Raw genomic sequence first — 17632 nt, forward strand, 5'->3', positions numbered from 1 at the left:
TTTGACAGATGCATTTTTATTCTTGCAGGATACAAGATTTGTGCTTTAATATTATTTTTAGTAGCTTTACAAAAGGCCAACATTTTTCCTCATTTCCAGTACTCTTGCAGATTAATCATTGTCAAATCTAATAAAGCTTTTCTTATATTTTAATGGAGCTTTCTGCCGAGCTGTTTTTATTATTGGGTCTTTATCTATATAAGAGAGGAATTTTATAATTATTGACCTTGGTGCTGTAGAAGAGGAGGCTGGAGCTGCCTTACCCTAGTGCTCTATGGGCCCTTTAAATTCCATATGAAAGCCCATTTTGTAAGCCCAGAGTTTTACAAATCCAGGAGTTCAAAAAGGTAACAATGTTGTTTCCTTCTGTTTTCCCAGGAAGACCGAAAATTCTTATTTTGCACCGTCTTTCTCGGTTCTCGAGATCATCAAGTTTATTTATTAACCAGGTGTTTTGTTTAAGTGGAAAGTCAGTCTGTCTGTCATCTTCTTTAAGCCTCCCATCTATATCAGTTAGTGCATCTTCAATGTCAGAGGTTTTATTCTGGTGCCGCTGTGCGAGCTCCTTGAAAACTTCTGTCTGCTTCTGGTTGTTCTCTTGAAGATTTTCTAAGTTTTGCTGGAAGTTATCTATTTTTGTAGATAATGTTTGTAGAGCTGAAGTTAACATTTGTACCTCCTCCTTCAGTTATCAGCATCTTTCTGCATGTAAACCTCAAATTTTCCCAGTAGATCTGTATAATCAGTAGGGGCACCCTACTGATCATTACTACCAAATTCTATGAGAAGGCTGAATGCTCTGAACAACTGTTAGCTGCACTTGTGCAAATAGCAGAAAAGGTCAGTGTTTCGGTAGCTCACAATTAACATTGAAATGATCACCTCATTCATTGACAAGAGACAGTGGCTTTAAGTGCCTCTCAAACCTGCCTGGGGCCTTTCTTTTGTGTGTGGTTAGCTCCATTGAAGTGTATAACCAACAAAAAGTTTTAGTGAAAGGAAGCACACTGCGACATAGCTAACAATGGAAAGAAAGCCCACAAGCTAGAATAATGACCAAAATATATTATTCAAATGAAATTACTTTAAGCAAACAATGCACTGTAATCTTTTTGTCCAGTAACAAAAAATGGACTTCTTCAGAACTTGCTGATTCACATCCTTTGGCCCGTATATATACTTTACCCAGTCAAAAGTCAGTTTACATTTTAATTAAGTAATTAAATTAATCAATTCAATTGTAAGCAATTAAATACAACAATAAAAATAAAAAAAATAAATGAAATATAGATGGTAAAGTAACAGGTAAATATTGGTATCTAGCACAGTGTATATGAAAAGTTAAACAAATTTTTATTAAAATAATGTTATTAAAACCCTATCCTGAACAAAATGCATTCCATTAAAATACATTTTAATAAAATTTTTATATGTACCAAAGCTTGTTTTATTCTCATAAGATGCTTTTTTTTAAAATGTTTTAAAAAATGCTATTTGTAAAAAAAAAAAAATATCCATTTAATGTTCTTTATAACGTAAAGGCTTTCATTTTGAGCACAGGTCAATAGAAGCACAATGATTAATACTTGTTGAATGGGTGGTATTAGGTCTTAATTGCCATGCTAGCTAGCTCTCTAGCTTCAATAAGAGCCTTCCATGGACCACCCCTTGGGTTGGCTAATATACTTTCCAAAATGGAAATAAAAAACACTTAAAAACAGCACATAAAGATGGAATGCCTGTAAAGAGCATTATTGTTTTCATTACATTTGGATATGTCATAATTGTGCCCGTACATGTGCTTTCTCAAATATGTGTTCATTTTGCCCACGTATATCACTGGACATGTTCAGAAAACTGCTAAGTAAACCAATCCCTTACAACTGCAATTCCCATCTTGTGCATAAACAGTAGATATCATATAATAATTTAAGCAAATGTGTTTTTTTCTCTAAAATATATTTGCAATGACTGCACCTCCCACACCTGGTGGTTCCTTTCGTGGGTATTCGCAACAGAGCTTAATTTGCTCATTTCAGTTTTTGATATTTCTTGCCCTTTTGAAAGTAAACATGCGTCTTGGTCCCACAATATTTTTTATTTTGTCATTGCTTGCCATTGTCCCAGTGGTTAATTATTGGAACCTGCATTATATTGTAATACAAAAGCCCTAGAATAATTGTTTTTACCCATAGATTCTTTGTCATCCAGTTTATGTTCTCCCGCCTGGGTACTTGATAAACCAGGATCCATCTGTAAGCTGATCTTGCATGAATGTTGGGGATTTAAACCCACCCCCAGTAAAGGGAAATATTTTTTACCCCAACCTCTAAAGATTTCGTCACTTATGGAATGGATAAGGTCTCTAGGATATTCTCACTCAATAAACGTAGTTTCTAGTTTAGTTCTTTCAATATTAAATACGTCTTTATCTGAAACCATGCATGCCAACCTCATGAATTGCCATTTAACAAGGCTCTTCTTTTGAAAAAAGGTGGGCCTTTTTATAATGTAGATAAACATAATTTTCTATAAATATTTGATAGAGAAAGCTGTCCATTCCTTTGGAAATAGTAGTATGCATTTAATTTATCTGGCTGTGATCGAAGTTGGAGGTGAATTTTAACAAAGTAGTTTTATTGATGAACTCAATGAATTTTGGAATTACTTCTAAATCACCTGACCATAATATAAATATGTGGTCCAAAAACCTCGAGTAAAGTTTGATGTATTTGAAATAAGGTGATAGAAATACATTCTGTTACTCCCAGGTCAACATTACTAAATTAGCAAATAAGGGAGCACAAGCTGCGCCCATGGCCACACCTTTAACCGGTTTGTAAACTTCACCCTTGAACCAACTATAGTTGCTGTCCAAAAGTATTTCCATGAACTCCAAAAGCATAGAAATTTGCTTACTAGTTAAGAAATCAGAATTAATCAGGGCTTGATGGAATAACTCTAGACAAACATTCTTGAGAATACATGGAAAAAGGTCAACCAGTAAAAAACAGCATCTTTTTCCCATAGGCTTGGTTTTAATCTCTCTAAAAAAAAAAACAGGAATCGTGTAACATGTGTTGTCCTTAAGTCCTTGGTTGGTTTTAACATTTTATCAATAATTACTGCAAAAGGGTATGTCTTAGAGCTTGCAGCAGATGCACTTGGTCTTAATGGGGGGTTGAACAGGTTTTTATGAATTTTCAGGATACCAAATATGATTGGTATAGAGGGGTTTGGGTTCTTTAAATAAATTATAAATTTCAGTATCACAAACATGAGGCTATCCTCATAATAACAATCATTTTGTAATAAAAAAGTTGGACCTCATTTAAAGATGCTGATATATAAGAACCTCTGCATATAATTTTTAACATTTCTCCAGTATAGTTCAAGTTATCAAGTAAAACTATGCCTTCCTCCATTGTCTGGTTTCATTACTCTTATGGAGTGATTTTTCTATGTATCTTCTAACGGGTCCCCTTTAGATCAACGAAGACCACATTGTTATGATGAAAATAATGAAAACCCATTTCAACAGATATCTTCCCAGGGTAAGTAACCTGTTGGCCAACAAGGTGAACTTTGCCCTTTTCCCAACTGTAGCGTGATCTCAGAGTTGGTATATTTAGTTAGGGGGTGGTATGGTTCAGGCTTTGTGACTTTTTGAATGAGTGATTATTTACCCTGGGAAGATCTTTGTTGCGCTGGTCTTTTGCTGAAATGGGTTTTCAATATTTTCATCTCGACATTGTGGTTTTCAGTGCTCTATGGTTTCGACAGTCTGAAGTCGATCCCTTCTAATAACTGATGTTCATTACTATCTAAATTGTATTTTCTTCCATTCATCTTAACCTGGGCATAATATTTATACAATTCTTTTTCATTTCACAATTGTTCAGAAATGCTTGAACTGTCAGATTGGGTATTGTCATAGCTGTACTTTACTTATATACTGTAAATTTTGTTTTCCTCAAGTGAGGTTCCTTCAAATTGAATCCAGAAGTGTAATTTTCTAATAAATAACTTAAATTCAATAAGAGTATCTATTACATTGTATATGGAGGTAGGAATGAAAAGTAAATCCTTTTTCAAATAAAAACTATTCTTCAGTAATAATCTAAATGCTGTAGTTATATATTGCAAAGTTGTTTGTTACAGTATTAGGATATTTGGTGGAAATAATATCATAACCAAATCTCCATTGTGACCACTCATCATCCCCCTCATTCCTGGATTCTGGCCCCATCTGTATTTTCCCCCACATTTCTGGCATAAAAACCTCTGTCTGTTCTCCTGGAGAAGTGGGTTTTTGCTCGCCAACCTCTCCAAACATCGGATAGGTGGAAATTCCAAAGGGTCAGTGATGTCCAGGTTGCTACTTTCAATGTCGTTAGTTGAAAAAGCTTCTTCCCTAGCTGTTAAAGTATTTGGGTCATTCATAAATGTTTAGCTCCAAACTAGGAGAGCTTTTCCCTACCAAAGTTTGGTTCCAGAACCAGGATTATGTTATAACTAAAATTAGGTGATACTTGGCCCTAATGCACAAACTTCAGCTCCTTTCCCAGCAGCAAGTTAGAATCCTATGTCACAAGAGCCAGTTTCCATTGCCAGGTTCAAATCCATCTTAATCCACCCAATTTCTGCTGTGACTTGGCAGGTATTGTATCTGTTCCAACTCTTCATCTTCTAGGTAGTGAGCTCATAGTATGGCACAGTGCAGCTTTTTTACCTAACTAAACGAGGCAGTGATGTTTTAAATCTTCCTGGTACTCTGCAGTGAAATCCATTCCCAGATCTTTGGTTAAGAGATAGATCCTTGTATTCCTGTTCTGGGTGAGGCTTCTTGAATCTTTAGCTGAACCATCATGAGGGTCATTTTGGATTGCACTTTGTCTTTCCTGTCTCACACCAGTTTGCCAAAGGTGACCCTACCAGTACAGTAAACCTCTAGACAATCTAGCTATAAGGATCTCAAAGGTGCACTACCCCATTCATCATAAGATCACAAAGTCCCAGGAGGGTTTTAACAAGTTTGTGCAAGATTCCATTCTCATTTATCCAGGTCATAAGAAATGAAAATATGAAACAGCTAGCATTGTCAGTGCATTGAAAAGTTAGTGAAAATTATAATCATTTCAAACTAGAAACTGTATGACAAAGTGCAATGTAAATCACCCTTATATTTGCACCATACACTGTATTTAAGATTGCTTCTGAAAGTGTGTTTTATCGGTTAATTTGATATACTGTAATTATAAAGCAGTTATGTTATGTTTAAATGGTTACATAAATGTACTTGCTTTAACTGTGTGCTCATTGTAGCTTTAAGCCAAGAGTGTGCTTGCAGAGATTTAAGTGATATTGGCTGCCACACCTGACCGGTGTTAAGTTTGCAGTCTGTTCTTCAAGTTAATTAAAACTATTTGAACTCCCTGTCATTTAAATTGAGCATTGAATAACTTGCAAGCAGCACAAAGTTAATCAGAGCTGTATAATGTTCAGTGACTGGGTTTCAAAAATGCTTTAGTAATGTATTAAGTGAAAACTCAGAACAGTTGTGTATTAAATGCAGCTATACTATAACTAAAAAACAAAACCTGTTCATACATGTTTAAAATGAAGTTGTAAAATCAGAATATCAGACTATTCTAAGAAGGTCATAAATCTTGGCATGTAACTCTTACTTGTATGTTTTGCTGTACGTTCATGGAAGTTGTCAGTGTTCTGATCACAATGCCTGTTTTCATTTCATAGATATTGTTAACTGCGACCTGAAGTCCACACTGAGAGTCCTGTATAACCTGTTTACCAAGTACAGGAATTTGGACTAGACGGGACGTGATCTACTAGTACAGGGATTTCCGTATTCAAAGAGAGCTCCACTGTGCTGCCACTGATCATTTCTTAGTTGCATATTGTATTATGCAAGGCTGTGACTTATTTACAAGCATTATGTTTTAATGCAGATTTTAAAAATGGTATAATTAAATGAAGTACATAGTATTTAGCACTGTATTATTCATATAAAGGGAGTTTGAAAATTAATTTTCAAAACTGCTGTGAAACACTTTTACATGTGAGGCTTTTAAAACGTGTACCATAGTCATATTTTAAATTATTATGGCCTCTTAGCAAACATATTTTTCATGAAAATAATAAATCCTTAATTTATACTGTCAGTAGTATATGCCACAAGGTACTTAATATATATTCTAAAACACTAACCAGTATTCACAACCACACAATGTATTTCAAATGAAACTGGATTTGTACTGTTAACTTCTGTGAGCACAGCATGCAGCTTAAAACGCTTAACTGTCCATGAATATCTTAACTTTTTCTTTGCATTTAATATGTTAACAGTATAATTTTATAGTGCCTTATAGCCACTTCTTTTAAATATGGTCCTTCACAGTATGAATTTATAGTGCCTTATTACCTCTTCTTTTTAACCAAGGTCCTTTACCATTTTGTATACTTTTGTAAGTTTACTTCCAAACCGCTGGCTCCATCATTCTTGTTGCAGATGATTTTTACCTTGTCTCGTAAATCATTTTCCTACCACCTACATAAAAATTACTTTGCAACAGATCAGAATGACCTTGAAGATAGTAACAGTGATGCTACCTTGCTGCAGTCTAGTTGTGGTCTCAGAATGGCTTGTACAATGTAAGTTTTGACTCTAGAATTTCTTAATTTTTCAGCTGGGTGTGCATTACTTTGGCTGCCTCCTTATGCTCTGCTTTGGCTGTTGTAGCAGAATCATACATTCTGATCATTATGGGGGATACTTTGCTGTGATCTAATAATTTGCTTTTCCCTGAACCAGTCTATGGCTTTTAATACTCCTTGAGGACAACATTTCCTGTTCACTATTCAGTCTTGCATATCAAATTCTATCTCAGTTCTGCATTCCAAACACACATTCACTTAACGTCCCTGACATTTTTGTAATCAACTCAGTACCATTATAGGATGTTACTTTATCTGTACACTGGCAGATTGTACCTTTGTGCCATCTGTGGTAGAGTTTAATTTACCTGTAAACTATGAAGTTAACTAAAAAATATGATACTTAAAATTATAGTTTGCCATTTAACAAAAATTTGCACCGTGACATTCACAGATGTTACATCCAAAAGACTTGTACACAGTGGTTAGTCAACACTGTACACAGGCTTCTTGGCTGTTAATGTTTTTTTTTCCTGATCATAGTAAAGAATGGACTTATAATTGCTTTGTGATAGTCCATAACATATGCCACAGAATGATGTTTTGTTCTGTTCGGGGACTGCACTACTGCCAAACCAAATTTGTATTGAAGTGTTGTATTGTTTATTAAGTAAGATAAGTGTGCATAAATAATTCTTTTTATACATTTTTATTAGCATTGTCAGAAATGTTTTAGTTTGTATTGCATAGTTGTGTAGTCAGTTACTGTAACAACTTAATCAGACATGCTAACATTCTTTACACACTGTTTATTACTCAAGATTTAGTTTTCTGAACTCCTTGGTTTGGTACAATATTTTGCATATCCCAGCTGGTGGCATGTGTAGTCTTCACTCTGGAATGACAGACTTTACTATCTTATGGTTGGTTTACATTTGGATTCTTTATTCTGCAGTGTCTGTTTTGAAATATTTTGATGGAAATGGTCACATTTTGTTTAACTTAAAAGAAACCTGTTCCATTTTGAATTTTTAGACCTCTTTCTTTGTACTCGTTTGTGGTTCTCAGCTGTGCTCCATGTAGCTAATCACAACATTGCTGTACACCAGATTATTTATTATGAATGTGTTTAAAAAAATAAAGACAACAAAAGTAATTTAAAAATAATTTAGATGGATAGAGATTTGATTTGACAGTAAATATCTGCCTGTACAATACTGAAATAGCCATTCCTTGACTTAAATGTTTCATACTTGGTGAGATCCGTTTTACCTTAAACATTTTATTACACTTAACAGTGTCAAGGTTTTAAGTTTGTTGTATGAGCTATATTGTACTGTACTGAACATACAAATGTGAAATTAAGACAGTATAACATAACATCATAAATGTAAGTATCTCCTGGCCTTTTGTGCTAGATGCAGTCTTTTTTTGTCTTAAGCTCGAGTCAAACATCAAGACTTTGGAATTTGTAGATGGCTACCCAACAGTTAAGCTAACATTGTTCATTCAGGGCAAGTTGCCCTGCTCCACAGTTTGTAATCGTGCATATACTCTGCATGGTGCTGCATTGCCTAAGTTGTAAACTGAATGTTTATGAATTGCTCACCTGAACAGTTTTTTTTAAACTGCTCAGGAGAGCAGCCTAGTAATCTGCACAAGTCTGTAGCACAAGCATGTACATACACATACATATGGTCTCTCCCGTGTGCACACACAAACGTAAGGTATGGCAGATTATAAAGTGACAGTAAGCAACCACGCTTCTGATTACTTATAGCAGCCTCAAAACTGGGTGACTGTCAAACCCGTTATGTAATTATAAAAAGTAGTATCCACCTTTTGCAAAAACACAGAATTTTGACAGTTTTCAAGTTGTTTGTAAGCAACTGGAGGCATGATCATAGGTGTTTACTTGGCTAACAACCACAAGGGCCTTTTTAAGCCTAGCCATGCATCCCAACTAGTTCTGGTATGCTTGATAAGTGTGAGTAGGGGCTTGGGAGATTAAACATTTACAACCCGGGGCCTGGGAGATGAACCATTTATGGGTTGCTTGTGTCCATAAGAGACATAGGTGCCAAACCAGGGATGAATTTCCTGTTCCCCATCCAGTTGTCCAAGTTGCTCATGAATTGGGTTAGGGAGGAACTCTGTTTCACATGGATGGGGGAGCCTGTTCCAGAGATGGAGTAGTCTCTGGGATACATACCTGTCTCTCCTTGGGAAGAGTAATTCTGGTGCTGATTGTTTTGTGGATATGCAGGATGCCCATCAGAGTGGGGTCTGACAATGCCATGTGTATCAGGCGTAGAGCTCCCCTCAGCAGCCTGTAGGAGACAGAATACAGGGAGATGACCTTGAGGCATTTTGCATAAGACATTTTGCTTACACCCTGTGTTCTTTCAGTAAGGAACCTCTGTGGACATTCCATTTGTTTATTATGCCTGATTAGGTACATACCAAAGGGAGTATTGTACTCCATGATAGGTCTGATGAATGCCGAATACAGTGTAGCAATAACTTCCTTGGACCTAGATGCCATACTGTTTATAAGTTGCACAACATAATGATTTCCTCATTACTGTAGACATGTGATGGTCAAAGGCTAGATTACTGTCTGTGTGTGTTCCGAAGTCCCTGAGTGTTGGGTCACCTCTAAGGGGTGTGTTGTCAATATGATGCTTGCTGGGGTGGATAACTTCCTGAAGCAGTTATGCATTTCTTGGAATTTAGTTTTAGTTCATGGTACTGACCCCAGTTGTTTGTTTGTCAGCCCTTCGTGGAGAACATTTGTCCGTGTGGGATTCAATGACAGCTTCTAATTTGCAGTCACCTGGCAACTTAATCAGCCAGAGACCATTGACATTGCCCTTCAGAGAAGGACTTAACTTGTAACTGGCCAATTTGTAAAGGCAGACTCCACAGTTCTAACTTCCTGAGTCCTGTCTGTGACCCAGTTGGCTATCCACCAGGTGACATTCAGGTTTGTACCTAACCTCTTGAGTTTGTCAACAATGCTTAAGTGGAGTATTGTCAAATGCCTTGACCAGGTCAAGGTAGGCAGTGTAAACCATTTTTTCCTCATCCATTGCTTTGGTAACCTTCTCAAAGAAGTCCACCAGGTTGAGTAGTCATAACCTGCACTTTAATTAACCAAACTGGGTTGGTTCCAGTGTCTGGAGGTTTGCTATATCATTATTGATCATTTCCATGATAATTATTTCCATGGCTTTGCATATAAGACTAGTGAGACTTATGAGTCTGTAGTTTCTAGGGTCTGTAGATAGTCCACCTTTGTGCAGAGGGACGACTGTTATTCTCCATTCATGAGGCATGAAGCCTGCTTGGAGGCTACAGATAAACAGCAATTCCACAGGGTCTGATAGGTCATGTTTCATGCTATTTAGAAGGCATTCTGGGATATTGTCTGGGCCTTTTGATGCAGTGTTATTTGCCTTGGAGAGAGCATTAAGGACCGGTTCCCTAGTGATAGCAGGGGGAGTTGTATTTGATGGTATTTCCTGAGGGAAGGTTGGGGGGGGGTAAAGTTGGAGCTGAATTTGTCAGCCAGTAGGTTTGCTGTATCATCTGGCTTAGTATAGGTGGCTCCATTTATAAAGATCTTTGCACACAATTGTGTATTGCAGACCTAGCTAAAGAATGCCTTGTGTTTGTCCTTGTCCTTGTTCTGGGAGGCTAAGTTTACCTCAAATTTGGCTTTGTTAGACTTTGTCCTCTGAGTTGTCTGTTTAGTTTGATGGTCTTTTTTTTTTATTCTGCTGGGTGCTGCACCCTCCAAATTTTTGCAATGATTTTCTTCCTTTGTTATACAACCTATTGATTTTTGTGATTCCACCACGGTGGCTTGTTTTTTTGAGTTAGTTCTGTACTTTCTGGTGGGTACAGCCTCTGTGCTGCTATTAAGATGCTTGTGTAGGGTTTCTGTGAACAGTTCTGCATAGGCAACAGTGTTCTCAGGGTTTATGGGACTTGAACAATTGGCAGGTTTTCACTTCGCAGGAAGTTAGCCTTGGAGTAGTTCCTGTATATTCCAGGTTTAGCTGGGGGTCCAGGTTTTAGTTTTACTTCAAACAAGACCATTTTATATTCTGTCCTTATTACAGTAGGGGGTGTGCAGCACTCCCCCATATTAGTGAGGACCAGATCCAGTATGGTTGCAGCTCTGGTTGGTGTATTGACAATCTGGTCTTGGGAGTTTGTGTTTACAAAATCCAGGAATCTCTGTGCATGCACATTTGGTGTCATATAGGATTCCCAGTTTATAGTGGGGTAATTAGTCACCCATAAGTATGGTATTGGGTTGGATGATGAGTGTTTCCAATAAGTTTAAGTACATGGTATGGGTTTCCTGGGTCATACAGGGGGGGGACCTATAGCTTGCAAGGAAGTGGTATTGGATTTTGTCCAAGATGATTTGAACATGGAGTAGCTAGTTGCATTGTCCTGTTTGACCAACCTTGAGGTATATTTATTTTTGATGTAAATCAAATCACCTCCACCCTTAGTCCCTGTCTGGGTAGTAGCTGGTCTAAATGTGTGGAAGGCATTGTAATCTTGCACTGTCAGTCTTTTCTCTGCGGCTTTAAACCATGTCTCAGTGACAGCACAAACATCAGTATTCTCTAGGGTGACTAGAGCTTCTAGGGGATGGAGTTTTTTGTTTAGACTCCTAGCACTGAGCAGTAATACATTTAGATTTTCTTGGTTTTGATGTGCTGTGTTGGAAGTTCTTTCATTGTGGCATTGCCTAAAAAAGGCACTATGGGGAAAGACAATTTTTTAGCGAATATTCGAAAGCCTAGATGGAAGAGGTGCAGACCTTCTCTGGCAAAGCAGCATAGTCTATTGACCATCTCCTTCTGTGCTGACAAATATTGCACCCCCTTGGAATGACACTGGAAACTAAGCCAGTTATTAAAGTCAGTCATCTTTTGTTCATATTGTGGCATCATCCTTGGAGAAGGTAAAATGCTGCTCAGTGCTATGCTCATACCAGCTTGGGATACATATTTTGAGAGGTTCATGATGTCTGTCTTCATATAGTCTAGGAAGGTACATCTCAGGTAATTTACACACACATGGGCTGTGACCGAGTCATACTGGTACTTGTGGTCCAATGACCTGACTGTGTGTGTAATGTGGCAAATTCTAGCCCATGAGAAGCAATTGACTGTGACTTTCTTACAGGTGAGAGGGACCTCAGTGTGTCTCACAATGGAGTCTCCAATAAAAAGAATGTTGGATTGTGTGGTGGCTTGCCTTATGGGCTTAGAGGTAGAGGCTCAATGAGAAGTGACTGTATGTGTTGATGTGGGTGTTTTGAAAGAGTGCATTCAGGGCTGCTGAGGTAATTTATTTGTACTTCATCTAGGAGGTCTTTGGGTTTTAGGAAGATTACATTTAAGTGCCTCAGCATATATTGGTCTATATGCCTGCTTTGAATTGTGTGATGAGTGCAGAGTGTATACTACTGACAACGTCGTACTTTTATGTGAAAGCTTTGCCCCAATGACATTGTGTAAGTACATCTGTCACATGCCATATCAGTTTGTTTCATAATTAACTGATCCTCAGTAAACATGAGGCAGTTTCTACATTTCCTCAGGGTGACCATATCCACCAAGCTGTTAATGGAGATAGTGGGAAAATTCATATCCATGACAGCAGACCCCTTTTTATTGATTAAACAGTTTGAGTGAGAATATAAAGTAATGTCAGGAGTATCCAGTTTGTAACTCTGGGGAACCGGTGCTTAGCCTGGTTGTCCTGTGTGCAACTAGGCATTGCTGAAATTTCAATCATGCTTTTATAGGAAAAATGTAGCAGTACTTACTGAAAATAAAAAAAATTAGCTTGTCAAGAACAATGAATAGAGGGTAGTCAACTGAATGTCTACTACCTAGCCACTACTAATGCTGGTCTCACAACAGCTTCACTGTGCTGGGATACAATGCTCCTTTGCTTCTGTCACCAGAAGCAAAACATTAGCACCAATCCCAAGATGAGAAGCATCCCACAGCCTGTTTGGTGCCCCACAGTCTTGTTCCAAATGGTGCATAGATGTGTAGGCTTGTTGTAGCCTTTTCCTGATAGATTCTTTAAATAGCAACTAGACCAATCAGGAACGTCAAGCACAGATACTCACTTTCGAACCAGAAAGTTAGGAATCAATGCATTGTGCTCCTCCTCTCACTAGGAGCAGAATATAAGCACAAAGTCCAAGTTGTCACCTATGAAGCAGTTATTAAGCTTTCAGGTGATCAGCAGTTTCCAGGAAATAATGTCCCTGTGCTCATTCTCTCACCAGGAGAAAACAAAAGCACTAATCCCAAGATGAATACTGATTGGCAGAATGTGGGCTCTCTAGTAATTGGTGGTCTTGCAACAGATGCTCCAGATTTTAAAGATAAGATGGAAAAATGGGTTAATATCCTAAACACTGCAGTATCCGCCAAGTAGTTAGATATGTAAAAGGGGGTAACTTAAGCTTTAGCTGCCTAAAGTGGAAAGCCACTAATTTTAAAAGAGCAAGATAGATTGAAAGTGGATGGACACTTTGTATTCTGGTTCCATGGTATAGAGTGGGATGGCCTATAACTTTAAATTGTTGAAGGGGAGTGGTTTCACAAAAAATTATAATTGTGTGCTTATAACAGCCAGTGAAAGGGGGAGAGGGAAGGAGGTATGTGCTCAAATTAACAAAAGGCAGGCAACTAGACAGACAGTTGAGTTTAAGAACACAACAGCACCAGGGTGGGAGGGTTGGTAAAAATGTGTGTGTGACTCAAAAGAGACACAGACACTGTGGTCCCTTTCCTAGTTTTAATATGCAATTAAAAACAGAATACAACTAAAATGGTGTAAAGAAAACAAATCACAATGTACAAAATAGAAGAAGGCAATAAAGTAATACAAAATGCAAGAAAGCAAAAGCAAACTAGCCGTTCCCTCACATCATGTTGTGGCAGAGTCTGGGTGAGCTTTTTTAACTCTTTTCATGGAAAAAACGTTTCTTCTTTTGTTTAAGGCTCATTCTACCAGGCTGTGGCTTCTTCTGGTGCTTTTTTTCAAAGGAATGGATATCAACTTCATCCTTAAGGCAGCTATTTGAACTTCTGTGCATAGTTTTACTAAGCACTATACGCTGGGTGTGGTTTCCATGGGTAAAGCTGGATTTCCCAGGGCTATCCTGCATGGCTTTCTTGAAATCTTTGCTGAACGTTCCTTCTCCCACCTTTCCTCCTGAGATTTTTTACTCATTGCTATAAGGAGTAGTGTAACAGTGATGTGGAAGGACGTAGTACAGTTGTGTAAAATCTTACCGTAACAGTAGATGCCCTTCTCTTCACTGTTGTAGTATTCTCTCCCACCCTTCTCTTTTTGATGTTCTTCGTGTTTCACTGTTGCAGTCATTACATTTGGGTAATCTGCTGGCAGGTTGCCCTCAGTCGGCCTGAATAACAAAGTCTTGGGTCCTGTGTCAGTTGCTGTCTCCTTTCCATGACGTCAGAGGTATAAAACATGCAGCCGACGCCATTTTATTCAGTCTTTCTGTGGTGCCCGAAGCAGAAGCAGTTCGCAAGTGCCGGTCGGCTGACTCCTGAAATTTTCGCATTCGAGTTTCAGAACCGAAGTCTTCAAACTAAAGCTAAGTACCCCATTGGGGAAACTTTTTTTTGCTCCTTAACGATGTCAGTAAAAGTGAATAATTGTGTTACTTGTGGGAAGCAAATACCTCATAAGGATTTTCATTTGTACTGTATTCCTTGCCTAGGCCCAGATCACAATGTGCCTTGTTGTCGGTTTTGTGCTAGATTTAACCAACGCACTATTAAGCGTCGGTATATTTTTGCTTCTAAATATTTTGGTTCAAGATTTAATTATCCTGAAATGTCATCTGTTAGCAATCCGACTACCAGCGTTCACAAAAATGCAAAGAAAAAGACAGAGACAGACCGTCAAGGTCCAAAACCGACGACGATGCTTCTAAGCCAGTTGCCAGTTCGCCGGTACTCAGTGAGATGCTTTCGCAGCCCCTGATACCCACTATTTTTGAGTCGCAGGCCTCTACTGAGACCCATTCGGAGTCCAGTATGCCACGAGATTCTCAGAGTATTGAACCCGCGGATGTCTCTCCCTTGGATGGGTCTGGAGCCGCTGAGCAGGCACCGGCTTCTGAGGTTGTTTTCGGGCCTCAACATTTTTATATTAAACTGATGCCAGCAGCAAAAACAAGGTCAAAAACATCTTCTATGTCTAAAAAACAGACGCATGAGCCACGTGCCCAGGCCCCTATGCCTAAAAAACAGATGATCAAAATGGCTGAGAATTTAATTACCTTGATCAGGGGTTCCCAAACCCCCCCCCCCCCCTTTAAGAGGCCTAGGCAAGGCACTGATTATGAATCTTCACATCAGGTTTCCATTTCTTCCGATTCCTCTTCTGATCAGGAATTTTCCATTCCAGCCTATGAGGATTCTGATGCAGAGGAATCCATCCCAACTGCATCTCCTCCTGAGGATTACACTTTTGGAGAGACTTTGCATACTTTGAGAACATTTTCACTGGGAGAGTCAGGACTTCTCTGAATTAAAAAAGAGGCTTAGCGATTTCCTTTTTCTTCCTCAGCATAGGCCTTTGGCAATGCTTCCTGTATTAGACATTGTTGATGATGTGTTTTCGGAATAAAGCATGGCTCCTGATTCCCTGCCTGCGGCTCCTAGAAAGCCAGACAGATATTACAGGGTTCCTGACTCCCACAAATTTCTATTCAAAAATCCTGCTGCTGATCCTGAGACTATTTCTCCAGGTCCCAAGGGTGTAAAGGCCTCTACAGCCAAAAATCCTACCCCCTCTGACAGAGATTCCAGGGTGCTGGATAGATGGGGAAAGAAGGTTTGTACGTCTGTAACCTTGGCAATCCAGGGCCTTAAACTGCCAGTTTCATATACTTAAATATCAACAGCATGTTATGGGCTTACTGAAACAGAAAATGATGTTGATTTCTGATTGTGTGGAAAATAGTTACAGGATTATTGCATTCAGCAGAACAGGTTGGAAAGCATACTTTGCAATGTGGTTTTGATTCCTTGGAGGCCTCCTGTAGGGTCGCCATTACTGGATCTGTGATTAGAAGGCATGCCTGGCTCAAGTAGCAAAATCTGCCTGATCATGTTAAAGCTAAATTATTGGATGCCCCTTTGGAGCATGATACTCTGTTTGGTAATAAGGCCAGAAGAGGCTTTAAAGAAAATGGAAGACAAAGCTAAATCTATGCAAACTGTAAAGAGTTCTTCTTGCAAGTGCAGCCACCCAGGTTCAGTAGACACTGGCCTATTAAAAATTGGTCTTTTCCTGTGTCCAACAGAGCCACTCAAGGCAATTCCAGGCGCTCAAAAGGCTCCAGATACCAATCACAGGGTTCTTACAGGTCAAAGCAATGGGGTGCTTCCACCTCCAAAACTGGAGGAAACAAAGCACAACACTACAGTAAGCAGTCTCAATGACTTTCCTCTACCATCACCAAGCACTTATCTTTTGACAGCCCCCTTGGGGAGAAAACTAGCACTTCATGCTTGAAATTGGCAGTTAATTACCCAGGACAAGTGGGTATTAAACATAGTATCCCAGGGGTATATATTTCATTTCCATACTTTGCCAATTCCAAATGGATGGCCCGATCTGCCAAAAAAACAGTGGGCAGAGGACCAGAAACAAGTCAAGTCCCTCATGGATATGGGGGCTATTCAACTGGTACCAGAAAAGGAAAAAGGACAAGGTTTTATTCAAGACTTTTCCTGGTACCCAGAAAAGACAATTCATGCCATCCAATACTGGACTTATCGACTTTGAACACGTTCCTGGACATTCCAAAATGCTGACTTTACAACAGCTTCTGCCTATGCTAGGCAGGAATGCTTGGTTAGTAACTCTAGACTTAAAAGAGGCATACCTGCATATCCCAATAAGGGAATCATGCAGAAGATACCTCCGCTTCAAAGCAGGTTTTTTGCATTACCAATTCTCTGCACTGCCCTTTGGCTAATCTACTGCACCGAGGGTCCTTACAAAGTGCCTGGCACCAGTAACTGCATTCTGCAGACAAAGAAGCATTCAAATTTACCCTTATCTGGACTATTGTTTTATTGAAGCAGTGGACAAGGACACTCTTCAACATCTGGTGTTTGCAAAAAGGCTTTTAGCATGCCTAGGGTACACCATAAACGAAAAATCACAACTGGTACCCTCTCAAATAATTACATTCCTGGTTGCAAGCTTGAATACAACTTCCCAGATGGCTTACCTCATGCCAGACAAACAAAGGCAACTGACAACATACTTCACACAAATGACAACAAGAACCCAGTTATCTGCAAGACAAATTCTGCAGGCTTTGGGGTTCATGACAGAGAGACTGCATATGAGGAAACTTCAATGGTACCTAAAAAGTTTATGGAGTCAACGTTGTCACAGTCTGGAAACAATGATTCTCCTCATTCCCTGCCTGCAACAGGAGTATCTTGGTGGGCAGAAACATGTCACCAAAACAAGAGACTGTCATTCACTCTTCCCCCTGCCACCCAAACCCTAACTACAGACGCATCAGACTATGCTTGGGGGGGCCCACCTGGTGGGAAGATGCATTCAGGGTAAATGGAGCCCAAACCAAATGCATCTGCATATCAACCAGAAAGAGATGCTAGCTGTTCAGAATGCTCTAACAGCCTTCAAGGACTTACTTCATCCAGGACAACTAATGATAAAGATGGACACCACCACAGTTATGTGGTACATAAACAAGCAGGGGGGTACACATTCCTACCCCCTTTGCAGACTAGCCATGGCCTTGTGGAACACAGCCTTGACTTACCAAATACATCTTCAAGCTCAATTCCTGCCAGGAAAACAAAATACTCTGGCAGACGACCTAAGC

The 17632-nt window shown here is 39.0% G+C and overlaps 1 protein-coding gene across 1 annotated transcript in view; it reads left to right on the plus strand.

The window, feature by feature from the left end:
* The window catches only part of PARVA (parvin alpha), a 742770-nt gene extending 734928 nt beyond the window's left edge, over nt 1-7842 (plus strand). The window contains exon 17 of the mRNA XM_044059394.1: nt 5758-7842. Coding sequence (XP_043915329.1) covers nt 5758-5834 — 77 coding nt within the window. The 3' untranslated portion in view covers nt 5835-7842. The remainder of the gene's footprint in view (nt 1-5757) is intronic.
* Nucleotides 7843-17632: the final 9790 nt, after the last annotated feature.

The sequence above is a fragment of the Protopterus annectens genome, chromosome 17.part0 (genome assembly GCF_019279795.1).
Source record: "Protopterus annectens isolate FY-2018-M chromosome 17.part0, PAN1.0, whole genome shotgun sequence".
NCBI classification, from domain to species: Eukaryota; Metazoa; Chordata; order Ceratodontiformes; family Protopteridae; genus Protopterus; species Protopterus annectens.